General features: G+C 43.8%; 1 protein-coding gene across 1 annotated transcript in view; it reads right to left on the reverse strand.

The window, feature by feature from the left end:
- ryr3 (ryanodine receptor 3) overlaps positions 1-18505 on the reverse strand; it is a gene marked incomplete at both ends in the record, with an annotated part of 321079 nt that overhangs the window by 99691 nt on the left and 202883 nt on the right. The window contains 9 exon segments of the mRNA XM_080745085.1: positions 982-1057; positions 2092-2154; positions 3242-3385; positions 8660-8749; positions 9386-9464; positions 9621-9778; positions 10636-10776; positions 12678-12768; positions 13601-13821. Of these exon segments, the coding sequence (XP_080601211.1) occupies positions 982-1057; positions 2092-2154; positions 3242-3385; positions 8660-8749; positions 9386-9464; positions 9621-9778; positions 10636-10776; positions 12678-12768; positions 13601-13821 (1063 nt within the window).

Raw genomic sequence — 18505 nt, forward strand, 5'->3', positions numbered from 1 at the left:
AGGAATATAAATCTAGAAAAACAATAACATAGGTAGACCACACGCCTAATCAGTAAAAAAACGTATAAAAACCTGTAAAATGCTATCTAGATTCATGTAGGGGAAGGGGGAGTGTTACAGTAATGCTATGGGTTTAGGTGGAGTCTGAAGAGGAGAGTCTTCAGTCCACGGCGGAAGCAAGAGAGTGAGTCTGTAGTTCTAAGTGTGAAAGGAGTTTATTCCACAGTTTGGGGGCCAGGGGGGGCAAATTGTCTAGGACGAGTGGATTTTGTCCTGGTTTTTAAAATGCTCAGAGGATGACATAGAAAGCGAGCAAACAAAGGGAAAAGCAATAAAGAAAATAGAGACAAACTGCAACACAGCTCCTAAGGAACACTCCTCGTTTCAGCACACCATGCCTGCTTTAGAAATTCTGATGTTTTTGCTGTCTTTTGTTGGTCTTCCTTGTAGCAAAACGTTCCAATACCAGCAATGCTCAACCTATTCTGGTGTTCGCAGCCCACCCATCTGACCACTTAACACGGCAGACATGTGGGTCGCAGGCATTTTCAGAGCATGTTTATTTTAATGATCAATTTATTGTGTTGCGGCTTGGATCAATGGAACTAACATAGGCATAGCATTATCGTCATTGTCGTGTGAAAACCTTGTATGTCCAAAACCATTCGTTTTGCATTTTTCATTTTAAAAATGATTAAAATAGCCGATTTACAAGCACAAAACACCTCGCACCGCGAGGCGTTGTGGGCTTGTAGATCTGCTGTTTTCACTACTTCTGTGCGACGGCCTTGTACGATGAAGCAGGGCTTTACTTTGCGAAAGAACATACAAATTTGAAACTTGAGATACGAGGTTTCCACCCGACAGCGACGATATTTAAGTTTTTTTTTTTTTTTTTTTTTTTTACAAGAATGTCTGTCCTATACTAGATGTGCACACATCAAGTATAGTGGGATAATAAAGGTATCTATCTATACACACCTTTACTGCTCAGCTCGCTCTTCTTCTTGAAGCACCAGATGTTGTGGTAGTTTTCTGCCACCACCTCCACCATGCCCTTGGGCAACAACACCAAAAAGTATCAGCCACGTGAAATAATGACCTTTTTCTTGGTGGCTTTATGTCACAAACACAACCACACAGCAACTCTTAGTGATATAATAAATAGTATGAAAATAAAATAAATATTAAATAAAATAACACATTTTGGGGATTTAAAAAAAGCATTTTTTTCCCCCATCATTTTAAATATATATATTTTTTAAATATACTTGCAAATGATTACACCATTGTACAACAACGTTTAAAACAGGCTTAAAGGGGTTAATCAGAATAATCGGTTTAGTTGATTATAAAAATACATATATATATATATATGTTACAGTTAGATTGGGTAACTCAGTTAGATCGTGGTAGGAGCGCTCGTTTTGTAGTTCACCACACACCCCTACCACCACCTGGATCAATTCACTTTGATAGTCTCTTATCAGCGCACCTGTGTAATTCTGCGTAGTCACCATGAGATGGCGACAACAGCCATTCACTTGTGTAGTCGCCAGACGTCACTCGTCTGCGACCCTTCTCTGTTGTTTACTAGCAGCCTAGCTCAGCTGTAGTTAGCCTTTAGCTTACTATGCCTAACTCTAACCCTAACCCTAACCATAACCTCAGTAAAACTATGCCTAACCCTAACCCTAACCTCAGTAAAACTATGCTTAACCCTAACCTCCGTGGGGTGAGGCGCTATCATTCCTGCCGACGCTACGTTGTCGTTGTCATTGTTGTGGATCAAAGCGACCGCAATTGTTCCGCCCCGCGCCACACGACGAGCACTCCGTTTCTCGATCTAACTGTTTCTCGATCTAACCGTGACATATATATATATATATAAAACACATGCTTATGCTCCTCGATTATTTGATTAATCTGAAAAATAATTGATAAAATAATCACTAAGAAAATAATCTATAGTTGCAGCCCTAGTGATGGTGCTAGACTGCCCGTCACTGAAGTGTCATTAGAATGATGACAAGTGACAACTAGTGGAAGATGAGGACAAGGATAACATTCAAAATGAAGACAAAGGCCAACCTGTAAGTCTTTGGACAATGCGACGTTGTGCAAGTCTATTGGAGTGGGGGTGTAGCTGTTAGCCTGTAGAAATGTCAAGGAGGCAATATAAAAATCAAATGTCAACATGAAACTTACTTAGAACAATACAAAGTAAGCGATGGAGTGCTATATGCACACAGTATTATCATGTATTGCATAAGAGTTGTATGTTGTATGTACCCTAGCCTAGCGTCCCTGTTCTGGCTTTGACAAACTGTAATACTGTAGATCAGTGGTTCTCAAAGTGGATTCCAGGGACTCTGTGGGTTCCTTTAGGAGGGTCTAAATTGACTCTTACAAGTCTGTAACTCTGACAGTATACAGTAGAGGTCTTCGGGTTGGTCCGTGAACCGAAATGACCCGGGATCCGAAGATGGCCCTAAATGATGCCGCATGTAATGTGATGCCATGATGGTGAAATAAAGTTGTTGTTTAGAACTCACACACTGTCTGGGGCAGTTATATTATTATTATTATTATTATTATCAAAGACTGTTGATATTAACGTAAGGTGTTGGTTAATGGTTCACAATGGAGTTGTCAGCGTGTGTTATCATGCTCTGCATAGCATAATGGAAACAGACTATAATGAACAAGAACACATGCGACAGAAAATGATAGCATTAGCATTGGCTAGTCAAAGAAGAAGGAATAAAGAAAACATGGATTTATTTGTATTTACAAACTGTCCCCATTTACTGGGGAATACCTTGCAATTCAGGGGAGGCCTTCGCTATGTTTCACCAGTTTCAATTGAAACGGGCCTCGGCCACCAGGGGGCCTCCAGCAAGCCTTGTTCAACTTGCAACAAACTTAAACACTTTTTAATAATCATATAACCTTGTTAATATAACGCCATTTAGATCAATGCTATAACATTATGTAGTGATATATATAAATAGCAGCCAGTCATTGACTATAAGTCAACTTCTGTGTGCGATTGTTGCGCGGCTACTGTGGCCTCGGTGCGGCGGCGGCGCCTCATCAATAGCTCTTGAAATGGGCCTCCAGATTACTAAGGCCGCCCCTGTTGCAATTTAAAAGTTTGAAAAACACTGCTGTAGATGAACATTTAGAGAAAACATAAAACAACATGTCTACAATAGTCAGTCCCAGGCAGTCCCAGTACCTTGGACTCAGAGAGCTTGCGTTGTTTTTCACTCTCCAGTTGCTGGAACATGGCTTCCCCCTCTTTGGTCGTCTCAATGGTCCAATTCAGAGCCAGCATGCTCTTCAATGTCTCCTTCACTGGCCAGCGGTAGGTCTCTCTCTCCTACACATTCAACACATAGTGAGCATTCACTGGCCAGCGGTAGGTCTCTCTCTCCTACACATTCAACACATAATGAGCATTCACTGGCCAGCGGTAGGTCTCTCTCTCTCTCTCCTACACACTCAACACATAATGAGCACTGGCCAGCGGTAGGTCTCTCTCTCCTACACATTCAACACATAATGAGCACCTTCACTGGCCAGCGGTAGGTCTCTCTCTCCTACACATTCAACACATAATGAGCATTCACTGGCCAGCGGTAGGTCTCTCTCTCTCTCTCCTACACACTCAACACATAATGAGCACTGGCCAGCGGTAGGTCTCTCTCTCTCCTACACACTCAACACATAATGAGCACTGGCCAGCGGTAGGTCTCTCTCTCCTACACATTCAACACATAATGAGCACCTTCACTGGCCAGCGGTAGGTCTCTCTCTCCTACACATTCAACACATAATGAGCATTCACTGGCCAGCGGTAGGTCTCTCTCTCCTACACACTCAACACATAATGAGCATTCACTGGCCAGCGGTAGGTCTCTCTCTCTCCTACACATTCAACACATAATGAGCATTCACTGGCCAGCGGTAGGTCTCTCTCTCTCCTACACATTCAACACATAATGAGCATTCACTGGCCAGCGGTAGGTCTCTCTCTCCTACACATTCAACACATAATGAGCATTCACTGGCCAGCGGTAGGTCTCTCTCTCTCCTACACACTCAACACATAATGAGCATTCACTGGCCAGCGGTAGGTCTCTCTCTCCTACACACTCAACACATAATGAGCACTGGCCAGCGGTAAGTCTCTCTCTCCTACACATTCAACACATAATGAGCACCTTCACTGGCCAGCGGTAGGTCTCTCTCTCCTACACATTCCACACAATGAGGATTCACTGGCCAGCGGTATGTCTCTCTCTCTCCTACACATTCAACACATAATGAGCATTCACTGGCCAGCGGTAGGTCTCTCTCTCCTACACACTCAACACATAATGAGCATTCACTGGCCAGCGGTAGGTCTCTCTCTCTCCTACACATTCAACACATAATGAGCATTCACTGGCCAGCGGTAGGTCTCTCTCTCTCCTACACATTCAACACATAATGAGCATTCACTGGCCAGCGGTAGGTCTCTCTCTCCTACACACTCAACACATAATGAGCATTCACTGGCCAGCGGTAGGTCTCTCTCTCCTACACACTCAACACATCATGAGCATTCACTGGCCAGCGGTAGGTCTCTCTCTCTCCTACACATTCAACACATAATGAGCATTCACTGGCCAGCGGTAGGTCTCTCTCTCTCCTACACATTCAACACATCATGAGCATTCACTGACCAGCGGTAGGTCTCTCTCTCTCCTACACACTCAACACATAATGAGCATTCACTGGCCAGCGGTCGGTCTCTCTCTCTCCTACACACTCAACACTTCATGAGCATTCACTGGCCAGCGGTAAGTCTCTCTCTCCTACACATTCAACACATAATGAGCATTCACTGGCCAGCGGTAGGTCTCTCTCTCCTACACATTCAACACATAATGAGCATTCACTGGCCAGCGGTAAGTCTCTCTCTCCTACACATTCAACACATAATGAGCATTCACTGGCCAGCGGTAAGTCTCTCTCTCCTACACATTCAACACATAATGAGCATTCACTGGCCAGCGGTAAGTCTCTCTCTCCTACACATTCAACACATCATGAGCATTCACTGGCCAGCGGTAGGTCTCTCTCTCTCCTAAACACTCAACACATCATGAGCATTCACTGGCCAGCGGTAGGTCTCTCTCTCTCCTACACATTCAACACATAATGAGCATTCACTGGCCAGCGGTAAGTCTCTCTCTCCTACACATTCAACACATCATGAGCATTCACTGGCCAGCGGTAGGTCTCTCTCTCTCCTAAACACTCAACACATCATGAGCATTCACTGGCCAGCGGTAGGTCTCTCTCTCTCCTACACATTCAACACATCATGAGCATTCACTGGCCAGCGGTAGGTCTCTCTCTCCTACACATTCAACACATAATGAGCATTCACTGGCCAGCGGTAGGTCTCTCTCTCCTACACATTCAACACATAATGAGCATTCACTGGCCAGCGGTAGGTCTCTCTCTCTCCTACAAATTCAACACATAATGAGCATTCGCCAGCTGTTCCCATACCTTTCAGCTCCTCCTAGACTTTAAAGATAGATTTGGTGTCTCGCCGGGAGTCCGGGGACCCAAACGAATTAATCACTTATGCCCTATTTAAAAAATAGTGAAAATAGCAGATCTACAAGCTCACACCTGTCACGGTGCAACACGTTTTGAGCTTATCTAATATTTTCTCTATTTCTTCATTTATAATCTTTTGGTATACTTTTACATCAAATGTAAAAGTATACACGCACGCACGCAAGTATACACGCACGCACGCACGCACGCACGCACGCACGCACGCGCGCGCACACACACACACACACACACACACACACACACACACACACACACACACACACACACACACACACACACACACACACACACACATTGCCACACATTTACACAGTGAAATACATGGGCAAGCAAATATCACAATCTTTATAATAATAAAAAAATGTAACCCTTATGTTCTCCTCATTATCTCTGAGGTCAGGTTTTCAATGATAAGTGGTCTCATAACAGGTGTTCAATGATAAGTGGTCTCATAACAGTGGTCTCATAACAGTGGTCTCATAACAGTGGTCTCATAACAGTGGTCTCATAACAGTGGTCTCATAACAGCGGTTCTATTTTCTTCATTAGTTTGGTGTCTCACCATGGGAACACCCCCCCGCGTGACCTCATCAGAAGCTCAAATCCCATTGGCTGTCTTTAAGCACATGAACCCTAGCGTCCCATCCCTGGGGGAGAACAATGCCTTGTGAGCTTGTAGATCGTCTACTTTTGCCGAACTTATTTAGTATAGAAGGAAAAGGGGACATGAGGGCCTAGAACAAACCCACAGGGGGCGCTCCAGTCAACAGTATTCACCATATTCCTGGCCCTCTCTATGGAGGCTGCCATTTTCTTTTACAGAGGGCGCTAGAGAGTTTTTCTCTGTGTGCTGCTTCAAAAACATCTTTTCACTTCCTCCCAAGTCTAAGAACAAGAGATCCCAAGTAAGGAAGTGACAGGGAATTGTCTGTTGCCAGATACTGCCAAAGAAACAAGCGGCCAGGTCTATGAATAATAAGCCCAATAGAATTAACTAGGTTCAGTTTTACTACTTTACATTTACATTTGAAAATAGCAGATCAGCAATCTCACTATGTGTCACATTGCGACACATTGTGAGTAGCCTATTTAAAAAATATTCAAATTATTTGAATATTTTTGAAACATTTTAACAACACAAATCTGTGTGGAGGACTGGAGGTCCCTGGCACCACATATTTTCAGATGGGAGTCTGCGACTGTGGACAAATATGTTAATCTGGGGTCCTTGATATGAAAAGATTTGGGAACCACTGCTTTAAAAAATATTAGAAAGTAAGTCCAGTAAACAACTACACAAATTGCTTATTATAAGCAGACGTGGCAACACCGGTTCATTCAGAGCCCAGAGCGCCTCTACTGACACTTTAATGCAAGGACACAGGAAACCAAATGATGTTTTTATTTTCTTTCAGGATATGAACAGGAAGCCGGGGGCGGGGCCAGGAATATGGTGAATACATACAGTATAGAGTTTAAAATGATGTGAGTAAAGGCCAATATATTGGCCTGAATATGCACCATAACTCATACATTTATTTACCTCTCCTCAGATCTTGCAGGACTGTGCTTACAAACACACACACACACACACACACACACACACACACACACACACAGTCAATGTCAGCCACAAAAGTCAGTGGCTGCATGAGCTCTGGAGAAACTACAAGCTCACAAAGTTGTGGTTTCAATTTCAGCTCATTCAAGCATTCTTTCCCGGTAAAAAGAATGCCTTTGAGGGTGTGTGTGTGTGTGTGTGTGTGTGTGTGTGTGTGTGTGTGTGTGTGTGTGTGTGTGTGTGTGTGTGTGTGTGTGTGTGTGTGTGTGTGAGAGATGAGCACAGTTGCACAGTGCATCCCACATCCCACCCGCAATTTCTTTTTCTTTTTAAATCGTTTAGCTGTCACGGCAGCTCTGGAAACGGAGGATAAACTCCTGGTGTGAACCTGTCCTTGGTAACAAGCATACCTGGATGTGGCCCGTGGTTTCTCAGTGCAGGCTCTTCTTAGGAATAAAGTTCCTGCTTATGGAAAGAGCCGCAAGGGATAGTTGTCTTTTGAAGCGAGCCTTTCTGGCAATACAGGAGTCAGTATATTCCTATAGTGAGACACAAAACGAATGCTAAGAAAGAACTTTGGGTTACTAGTGTAACCTTGGTTCTCTGAGCAGCATGATTGAGTGTCTCACCACCAGACCACCCAGCTTCTTGCTGGGGGAAGCGAGAAGAAGAGGTACGCTTGTTTTGAATGAGTTATGGTGCGTAGTCAGGTCGATGCGTTGGCAGGAGGGTTCAGTCCCTGCACCAGTGCATGCTTCATTAAAGCACATTTAGAACGGGTACACATTATTGTGTATCATTATTTTATGCTTTAACTATTGAAAAATAGCAGATATACAAGCTCGCAGCGCGGCACTCATCTGCTATTTTTGAAAGATTTTGAAAATTATAATTTTGACCTGATTCTATGAGTGTCTTTTGAATCCTTCTAAGGTTTTTGGAAAAACCCTATGTTTCTATGTCAGCAATCTGGCTAGCTATCGTCAAAGGAAAGGTCCTTTTCACATAACTGGAGCTCAGTTAGTCTGTTCTTGAGAGACTACTATGTCAGTGGTTCTCAAACTTTTTCATGTGAAGGACCCTCAAAATGATATGTATTTGGCCACGGACCCCCATCTCAAAATATTTAGTTCCAGGGACCCCCCCCCAGAAGCAAAATTTGAGTTACAAACGTTTGCTTTAAAAATACATATATTCAAAGATTTGCACACATTTTCACGACTTTTTCAAAAATAGCAGATCTACAAGCTCGCAGCGTGGCATATCTGCTATTTTTCAATAGTTAAAGCATTCAATACTTCTAGGCCTAAATGGGTTAAAGCCAGCCACTTGAAGCTGGCGTAATGGGATTTTGGGCTTCGGATTAGGCCACGCAAGGGGGTGTTCCCATAGTGGGACACTTATGCTACTCAGAGAACCAAGGTTATGCTACCAACTCAAAGTTCTCTATTGTACCTTCTCGTTCAGGTCCTTGTAGGGCTTCAGCAGTGGATGCGTTCTGGCCTGCTCGTCCACACTGTCTCCCAGGTTCCAACCCGCTGCTACCTGCATCAGGAATAACCACAGCTCGTGTAAATTCACGGAATCCTAGGTATTAGTGCGCATACTGTATAGATAGAGTGTGAGCACAGATATGCTCACACTCTATCCATTGACTAGCATCGCAAGCAAACAAAGCACTGCAAACGTATACGTATACGACAGAAACAAACAAAAAGTTACTATGAAAACATTACAATTGATTCCCTGACTGGATAGCGATGATTGTCATATAGTCGGGGCCTTAGGGAGATAAAATGGAATGTTTTGTTCCATAGCCCAAGGAATGTTTTTTTGTGCAAAACAAATGCTTGCAATGGATTCAGAATCATGACAAACCCCTAGTTAGACCCTAGTTAGACCCTAGTTAGACCCTAGTTAGACCCTAGTTAGTCACATGCTACTTAAAGCAGATTGTTTTCCCTCCTGTAGTACAGTGTATATAAAGTCGATGGGAGCCCAACTTGATTTGGCCGCTGTGGCGACCCTGAAGGTCGCCGACTCGGGCGCCCTAGCTAAATCATTAGAGCATGCCCTGGGCTACATCTGTGCAAAATCTGGCGCTTTTAGACTGATTAGCACGACAAAACCCCAAGGCTAATACTGAATATCAGGAAGGAATCCACAAGAACAGAGACTAACCTTTTCCGAGGACCACTTGTCATGGGAATGCTCTGCAAATGTGTTCGCAATGTACTCAAGTTTTTCAGGTAGAGAGATACTGGGAAGAGGGGGAAAATAAGACACAAGATTCAGTCAGATTATTACATGGCTTGGTTGAATGTTTGATTCTGATTGGTCAATAGAAAATATATTCAAAGTGTACCCTTTTCAATCACAGGCTGTCATAGTGAATAGGTCTGCTCTAACCACTCACTTGGCAGTGTTGATGGGCTTGGGGTCAAAGTTGCCTTGTGCGTCCACTGACACCTGCGCCTCCATGGTGGCACTGGTGTCCACAAAGTCAGGTGGCACGGCCCCGGCGATGGCACACAGGCACAACATGGCCATCCTAAAAAGTTCAGGATCGTATTTCTACAGAAGACAGGAGGAGTCACAAATGAAGAGATCGGTTACAACTGGCAGCACACTTGTTCACTCTCACTATTTGCTCTGCAGAAGAGTTTTTGCTTTGTTTTCATGGTCAAAAGAGGACACGTGTGATTGAGCATGAGATGGGACAGGCCAGACAGGGAGCACGAGCAAGAGAGAGACAGAGTTAGAGAAGGGGCGATAATGTGCAGCCTGAGAGTCAGAAGACGTTGCAGCGCGAGAAGCGACCTGTCATCCGCTGATAAATGACTCATCTTCTTTTGGGCCTCGCTCCAGCGGCAACATTCATAATGCTTTCGCCGCGCTCTCACTTCAGCATGCTCAGACTACCGAGAGGACGGCCGCTCCCGTGAGGGAGGCGGCCGCTCCCGTGAGGGAGGCGCTCGAGCGGTGAGACTCATGGGGCCTCAGACAAAACAAATAGACAGAGACACAGCACTGAACCTTGAAACAAAGACACTGGGAGAGAGCAAGAGAGACCACTGGCCGTCTGAATGAATTTGATTTATCATGGGAGATAGATTTGTGAGACCCAACCGTTGCATTGCCAGAGAAAGAGTGAGATGAGACAGAGAGAGAGAGTTGTGTGAGAGAGAGAGAGAGAGAGAGAGAGAGAGAGAGAGAGAGAGAGAGAGAGAGAGAGAGAGAGAGAGAGAGAGAGAGTATTGCAGACCCTAGATTTTAAGGCTGATGCTTCAGCGCAGTATGCCTTATCAATGGCAATACTGTACATTTATTTTTATTTTCGAATTACATTTTGGCAAGTCCACCGATTGCGATTACACAACCACACAAGCGGTTCTTCAAAATCAAATCAATAATTCTTGGCTTATGGTTACCTTCGTGGAGAGGGAGTCGAAGATTCCCCAGAAGAGCTTCTTGGTCAGGAGCAGCTCCTCCTCGGAGGCGATGCCGTCGCTCCCCTGGCCGTTGGGCAGGCAGTAGTACTTCCAGCTCTTCTCGTAGTGGTTGGTCAGCAGCTACGATGAGACAGACACATCCACACCAGGACTCAGACTCAAGGCCGTTCATGTACTGTAGCATTTATACAGAAGCACAGATTAACTAAAGGTACTAGCGACTATAATTTTGCCGCGCCATCTAGGGCTGGGCAATACTATGTCGATATTGTGTCTTGACCACTTAAGCCCTATTTCATTCTTCTTGTATGACATTGCCAATCAAAAAGCTCACAACTCACCTTTTCATTTTTTACTGCTTTTGAAAAATTGTTCACTTATAACACTTATGTTGCTATGATTTTTTCTCTTCAATGTCCCTCGTTGCCATGGTTACCATAGACTTCCATGTAATTGTGCAATTGTGTAAAAAGTGCACGCCCATGCCTAGATGATGCACCACGTGTGTGCACACTGTTCACAGCTTTCAAACAAAAAAATCCGCTTGGAAATCCGTTCAGGCATTCATGATTTATCAGCCATTATGTTTTATTCAGATGTAAACAAACATGGCTGCCATGTTTGAAAGAATGGGTTGGTATGGGGGTTAAACATGCAATTTCGCGATCGCGATCATGCCTAATACATTTCTGGAGGTCCAATTTTTTTTTTTTTTTTTTTCAAAAACGGCCCAAACTCGGGAAACTCTGTGTTGGCACAGCGGTAGTACCTTTTCAAACTCGGGAAACTCTGGGTTGGCACAGCGGTAGTACCTTTTCAAACTCGGGAAACTCGGGGTTGGCACCAGATGTGCTAACATGCCAAAATAGGGACACCAGGTTGAAAGTGGTTTAAATGGTGTGTGTGTGTGTGTGTGTGTGTGTGTGTGTGTGTGTGTGTGTGTGTGTGTGTGTGTGTGTGTGTGTGCGTGCGTGCGTGCGTGTGTGTGTGTGTGTGTGTGTGTGTGTGTGTGTGTGTGTGTGTGTGTGTGTGTGTGTACTGTAGGTGGTGGGTGCTTGGGTGGGGGACAGGTTGCTCATGACATTTACTTCCAAAGTGCACCAGGGAGGAGATGGGCTACATCAGTATTTTGGGTTGTGTGTGCAAACTGCAAAGTGCTCTGGGAGGAGAAGGGATATATCAGTATTTCAAGGGCGTGTGTGCACCTGTCAGACATGCAGGCCAGATTGGTAGATGAGTGGGATGTGAAATAGAAATTGCCACTTAAATAAAGCAGCCAGTGTAGCACACTGTTCTGATTGCTTGTTCCAATTATAGTCTCAACTCTGTCTCATGAATCAGTTCACTGGACACGAGGAGCACACCTGAGCGGAGGTTCCATGATTTGGGCCTGTGGATTTGAAGACTTTTAGACTTTTAGGCACTATTAGTGGATGTTCTATTGAAAATTCATGAATCACACACGCACATATCCAGGCAAGAAACAAGTATAACATCGGTTCCTGACTGCCAGCAGCAAGCCAGCAAACCCGGCCATGCAATTGTGCATGAAACTGTCCTGAAACGATGTAGCATCTACTGTCATAATGAGACTATCCTGAACCAATCAAAATCAAATGGTGGCATTAACTACTCCTCTGGCAAGGAAGTGTGGCTCAAGGCCACCTGAGACGGCACGCCTCCGTCATGGTCAATGGAAACAAGCGCTCCCGCCCAGAACTCATGTACGATTCCAAATCAAGCATCTCGGCTACATCAACCTATAGCACAGGAGTCTTAAACGTTTTCAGGCCAAGGACCCCTTAGTTGAGAGAGAGATGAAGCAGGGACACCCACAACATGTTCATAGATTCTATATTATTTGACAGCACAATCATCATATCAATCATATTTAACCACTTGAACTGTCAATACTTAATAGACCTGACCTTTCACTCAGTACTTAGTCTGCACCAAACCACTTTGCCAAAAATAGACAATCTACAAGCTGTGTGTTGCAATTATCAGACAGAGGTACTCACTTTGAGGGGCACCACGCAGTACTCAGTCAGCATGGGGACATCAAACACCAGGCGCCTCACAAGCTGCTGCATCATGGAGGGACGCATGTGCCTGCAGAGCACAAGTACATCATTCTAAAATCGCTTTACAGTTACAGACCTGTAAGGGTCCCTTTGGAACCCCCTCAAGAAACCCAGGGGGTCCCTGGACCCCATTCGGAGTGATATAATATTACGTTGTGAATCTTTGGTGTGGACTTGTGAACCAAGACAACACCAGTAAAGGTGGTTGCACTGCTGCGTTTTTCGGGCCGAATATCGGGGTGAACTTCGGAGTGCGTGAATAAAAAAATCAACTTCACGTTATGTCAGTCACGTTTGCACACTGACGCCCGTTTCGCGCACCACTCTGTCCCTTGCTCTCTCTATCTCTCTCTCTCTCCTTGCCCTTAAAAACGCATTTCGCAACGAAAAACGCAGCAGTGTGCAACCAGCTTTAGGCTCCCTAATCGGGAGATAAGCGACCGTCAGGTCGCATACACAAACTTTAGAAGGCTATGGTAGCCAATCAGGAGGGAATATGGGGAATGGGACAGATCCATGTTGATGACATGACTTTAGAGATACTGTGTACCGCTTTGCGTGATTTTAGGGCAAAATCTGTAGCAGCAGTGTCCAAAAACTTGTTTTGCAAGAATCGGCCTCATGGTGGCGCTAGAAGAAGGCCATGTGAAAAATGAAGGGTGGAGGTTATCAAGACAACATAATACATATTATGACACAAGATTGGGCAGAAACCTTTTTTTTTTTCTTTTTTTTTCAAATGAATGGCCTACTTCTTCTTACAAGATCAATCAAAAGTAGTGAAAATAGCCAAACTATAACTGTGAGAGAGAGCTCCATTCTCATTCAGTCAACTCTGAGAGCTTAGTAGTCGTCCTTACATGCAGATGGCCAGCAGGCATTCTTCTATGGAGTCCCTTTGCGCCTTGGTGAGCGAGCGGCCTTTGGACAGCCGGTAGATGGTCTGCATGGTGTTGTCGACCAGCGCAGCGTAGTGCTCCGTCCCGGCGAAGAGGTGGGCACAGCGGGTCAGCAGAGGCAACAACGCAGAGCCGATGTACCTGTTCATGGCCAGGGCCGTCTCTGTGGTGCTCAACAACTCCTGTGGAAGGGAGAAGCAAACAGATTTGAGCGTTAATTCAACTCGGAGTATAACAACGGTCTGTGAAGACATCTTAACTCATTTCCTGCGATCCCCGTCGAAACCGGAGATTTCCCGCTGTACCACTCTGCGATGCCCGAGGAGCCCGAAGATTTAATTAGCTTTAATCATTATGAAACGATTAAGAGTATGGTCGCTGATTATAGCCGATTCTGGCTCTTTAGGCCCGCCTCCTAACTGTATCCGGTCGTATTTCCCGTTTGGACCGGATCTAGGTTTCCATATCCGGTCTGAGGTTCAATCGCAGCTCCGTTCGCATACCTTTTCATTGTTAACAAGTGAGCTGACTGCATGGCCAATGGCCATATAATGGTATTTTTTCACGCAGGTTTTTTTTATTTTGTAGCTGTTTGATTCTTTTATCCTCCTGGCATATGATCTGCGCACATATCGTCTGCTATGTGCACAAACGTGTCCACGTGTTACCATAGCGCACAGCTGGCTGTTTCCAATGTTTTTTCATGTAAACACTGGCGGATACAGCAGGGATACAGCGTGGCAACGGATATGTCTATTTCAATGGGGTTTTTTTTATTCGAAAGTTGTCACCGAGTCTACACGTCTACTAGATGAGTCGTGCACAGATCGTGCACGATGCGTGAGCGTGCCCACGTTAAAGGGTAAGGACAATTTGGCAGGAAAACAGTTCAGCCTATGTTTAAAATAGCAGCAAATTAGTTAATGGCCCGGTGTCCACAATGCAATGTCATGCACATTTTCTTTTAGCTAATTCAACTTTTGACAGACTGAAGTGCAACATCATCTGGGATTTGTATTTCAACAGACAATCTACACAGACTGTTGTGTAGCACACACTACATATAGTCAGGGATCCACATGCCCAAAAGCTCAAGGAATAGGGTTGAACCTGTGATGTTCTGCCGCACTTTTTATTTCTGTTTTATCTATTAGTTTGGTCATTAAGGTCCACAGAATGAGAGGCCTGCTCTGCCGGAAACATCGCAAAAAAAAGTTATGGCCCTTTGTATATTCACTGTCCCACTGACTCCACTAGAAATATTTAAAAAAGAAAATAAATCTGCTTTAAGTAGCATGTGAGGGGTCACACTAGGGGTTCTTCATCATTCTGGATCCATTGCAAGCATTTGTTTTGCATGAAAAACATTCCTTGGGCAAAATATTGGCCCCTAAAAACTGTGAAAGTGATGAGTCATCACTTTTTTTTCCACTTTTCACAGTTCTGGGTGGCCAACATTTAGCATCCAGAGAACTCTTGGAGTTTAAGTCATTACCAGTAAGACTCCCTAATCGGGAGATAAGCGACCGTTGGTCGCTTATCTCCACAAATAGGCCAAAAGTTTGTTTTACCAATTATTACACTCTATGTGAACATTTACATCAACAAATCCCAAGTACTATGCAGAACGACCCATTTCAAGTTTTTAATGTAAAACAATATTTAGAAAATAGGTCTACAAGCTGACAGTCCTCGTCCCTTATATTCCCATAGGTTATATGGAGATCTCAGTGTTTGTCAGTCCTTGTTCATTTATGCCCATATATGGACATCTCTATATCTACTGTAACAGTCCTTGTCCCTTTATGCCCATATATGGAGATCTCTTAACTGTAAGTCCTTGTCCCTTTTATGCCCATATATGGATATTCCTGATGTCATCAGTATATGAACATATATGGGCTTTCTGATATGCCCATATATGGAGATCTCTTAACTGTAAGCCCTTGTCCCTTTTATGCCCATATATGGATATCCCTGATGTCATCCGTATATGCCCATATATGGGCTTTCTAATATGCCCATATATGGAGATCTCTGTATCTCCATATATGGGTATAAAAGGATACTTCAGGTCTGACATCAGGTTTGTTTATATTGGGTTGCTAGGTTTGACATCACAAACTCTATGGGCCATCTGACCTAGAAATCTATATTTGGGCATAGATGACTCATCGTGACCTCATCACACGTCGACCGCACGTGTGACGTGCGGTCGACCGCACGTGTGACCGACGGACGGCCGGTGGAGGTTTTCATACTAAACTGCGACCTTACGGTCGCAATAATTCATTATAACTGACATTATAATGTTTTATGATAGTGTGCATCAGGAAGCATAATGTGTGTTTATGAGTGTAGTTAAGAAGCATTATGAATGCATTATAATGCATTATGAATGCCCTCATGATGCATTATAAGTGTGGGCTTCATAAAGTGTTACCGGAATTATTAACTGGTCCTTACAAAATGATTTTTTTTTCACTTCTGTCTTTTCACCAAAGACATAAATATACATGTTGTTGTTGATTATTAACTCATTTAGTGCTAAAACTGAATAATTTCGGTTCTAAAAAACGTGTGCCATGTGCGAAAACCGAATTTATTCGGTTCCTTTTTTTTTTTTTTTTTTTTTTTTTTTTTTGAAAAATCACATTTTGATCTTTAATCTGACAAAGATCTTTTGTTTTGCGATGTTGTCCATGTGCCTAGGACATCCAGTGAGCAAGTGATCACTTAGAATCCTCTATAAAACAATAGACTGCCCATTTCTCTGCCTTTTATTGTATATTATACAAATGTATGGTTGATTTCTGTGGTGCACGCAGCACAGTACGGCTTTCGGCTCTGACAGCCAGAGGTGTCAATTGGGTATGGCAAGTTATGGCAGCTGCCATCCCTTGGCTACAGGGGAAATAATAAAATGTATGTATACCTTAGCAACAATGTCTGTTGCTAAGGTATGGCAACATGACTGTTGCCATACCTTAGCCATACAGTCATGTTGCCATACCTTAGCCATACAGTCATGTTGCCATACCTTAGCTTTTGCTGAACTGACGCCACTGCTGGCAGCAGCCCCTGGGCACTGCGTGTGAACAGATTGCTTGTTGAAGAACCAAAGTCGTGGTCGCGTTCGCCGGTCACTGAGGTTAGGGTTGGGCCAACTTGGGGGTTAGGGTTAGTTTTATGTGTCGGAATACCTGCCCGTAGTTGGCTGCGGACCCCCGGAATTTTGCTCGTCTGTGGATTTCACGATCAGCTCGGATATCATCTACGCTACGGCCGTTGAAGCTGGTTCCTCACGCATGCATATGGATACAGTCAGGTACACTACTAAACACAAGTGGGTTTCTAACTGACTGAATGTAGAAGGAGGATGGATCGCACAGTGGCAAGAGTTGATGTTTTCTTTATTCTTGCATTTGCATGGATGAGAAACAAACGTTTCGACTGTAAGCCTTCTTCAGTGTGTGCTTCTTCACTGTGTGCGATCCATTCTCCTCCTACATGTTGATCTAAAGGGAGCGCGGTGGTAACCAAAACGTTTACTAACTGACTGAATAGCATAATAATCATTGTAGCACAGCACTGCACGCTGTTATCGCTAACGCTATGGACCAGAGCTATTGAGACTATTGATCCTGTTGAATTCAATCGCACGTTTTTTTTATACAAACTTGTATAAAAACCGCATGGTTGACGAGGGTCAAGTATCGCGTCAACCTAGCTATTCTTTTTATTCTAACTGTATTAGACAATGACTATAGACTATGAATGTGATGACATTCATTCAAAGACAAAATAGATTGTTTGTCATGACTATGTCCTGAGACGTAATATGTTCATCTGACTGCTAGGTGGCAGCATCGTTGTTTTTTTGCTTTTGTTGTTTTTACACTTCTCAAGGCAATGAAGGCATGAACATGCAGGCTGTATATGCCGATCATTATATATATTTTTTTGAATAGGGGGCAGGTATTTATAAGAATTTATTCTTCTGCTTGCTCCTTTTCGTTCATGTGTGTGTACTGTAAAATATTGAAATTCTGAGTATAAATATAATATAACTGTAATGTACACTACATGTGCGAAACAAAAATAAATGAAATGAAATGAAATGTTCAAACCCCTAGCCTACGTGGTTCACCCGTCCCCTCCCGCCCCTCCCCCCCTGGCTGGCAGGGGGGTTTGATTGATTGATTGATTGAAGACTTTATTAGAAGTTTGCATAGGAAAAGGTACAGTTTCATGACGGTACAGTTCACTGGTGATCCATGAAAAGCCTAAGCTTATTTCCACTGGAAACCATTGAAGTATCTCATATAACATTGAATGACAGACAAATAGAACACAGGGGAACGTGAAATGATCCGTTCACTGAAATGAACGAGATTGCCTATCACTAACACAACGTGAGCTTGTAGATCTGCTATTTTGGCTTTGTCAGAACTAAGTAGCAGGGGCTGCATAGCTCAGGGGTGGAGAAACCGTTATTAGAACACGAAGGGTTCCCGAAGGGTTCCCAGTTCGAATCCGGGTTCCCCCTGAGTTAATGTCGAAGAGTCCTTGGGCAAGACTCTGAACCCCTAGTTGCTCCTGGTTTTGATTGATTGATTGAAGACTTTATTTGAAGTTTGCCTTGAGTAGGTTGGGCCTTCACTGCCTTGCATGGTTTCCTCTGCCACCGGTGTATGAATGTGTGCGTGAATGGGTGAATGTAATGCACAATCTATATAAAAGCGCTTTGGATAAAATCGCTATATAAATGCACCATTTACCATTTAGTAGCCTCGCGCAACGCGTTGTGAGCTTGTAGAAAATATCATTGATCAATCTTGTAAAATAGCCGATCTACAAGCTCGC

The sequence above is a fragment of the Nannobrachium achirus genome, assembly GCF_963921795.1.
Source record: "Nannobrachium achirus genome assembly, chromosome: 16".
NCBI lineage: Eukaryota > Metazoa > Chordata > Actinopteri > Myctophiformes > Myctophidae > Nannobrachium > Nannobrachium achirus.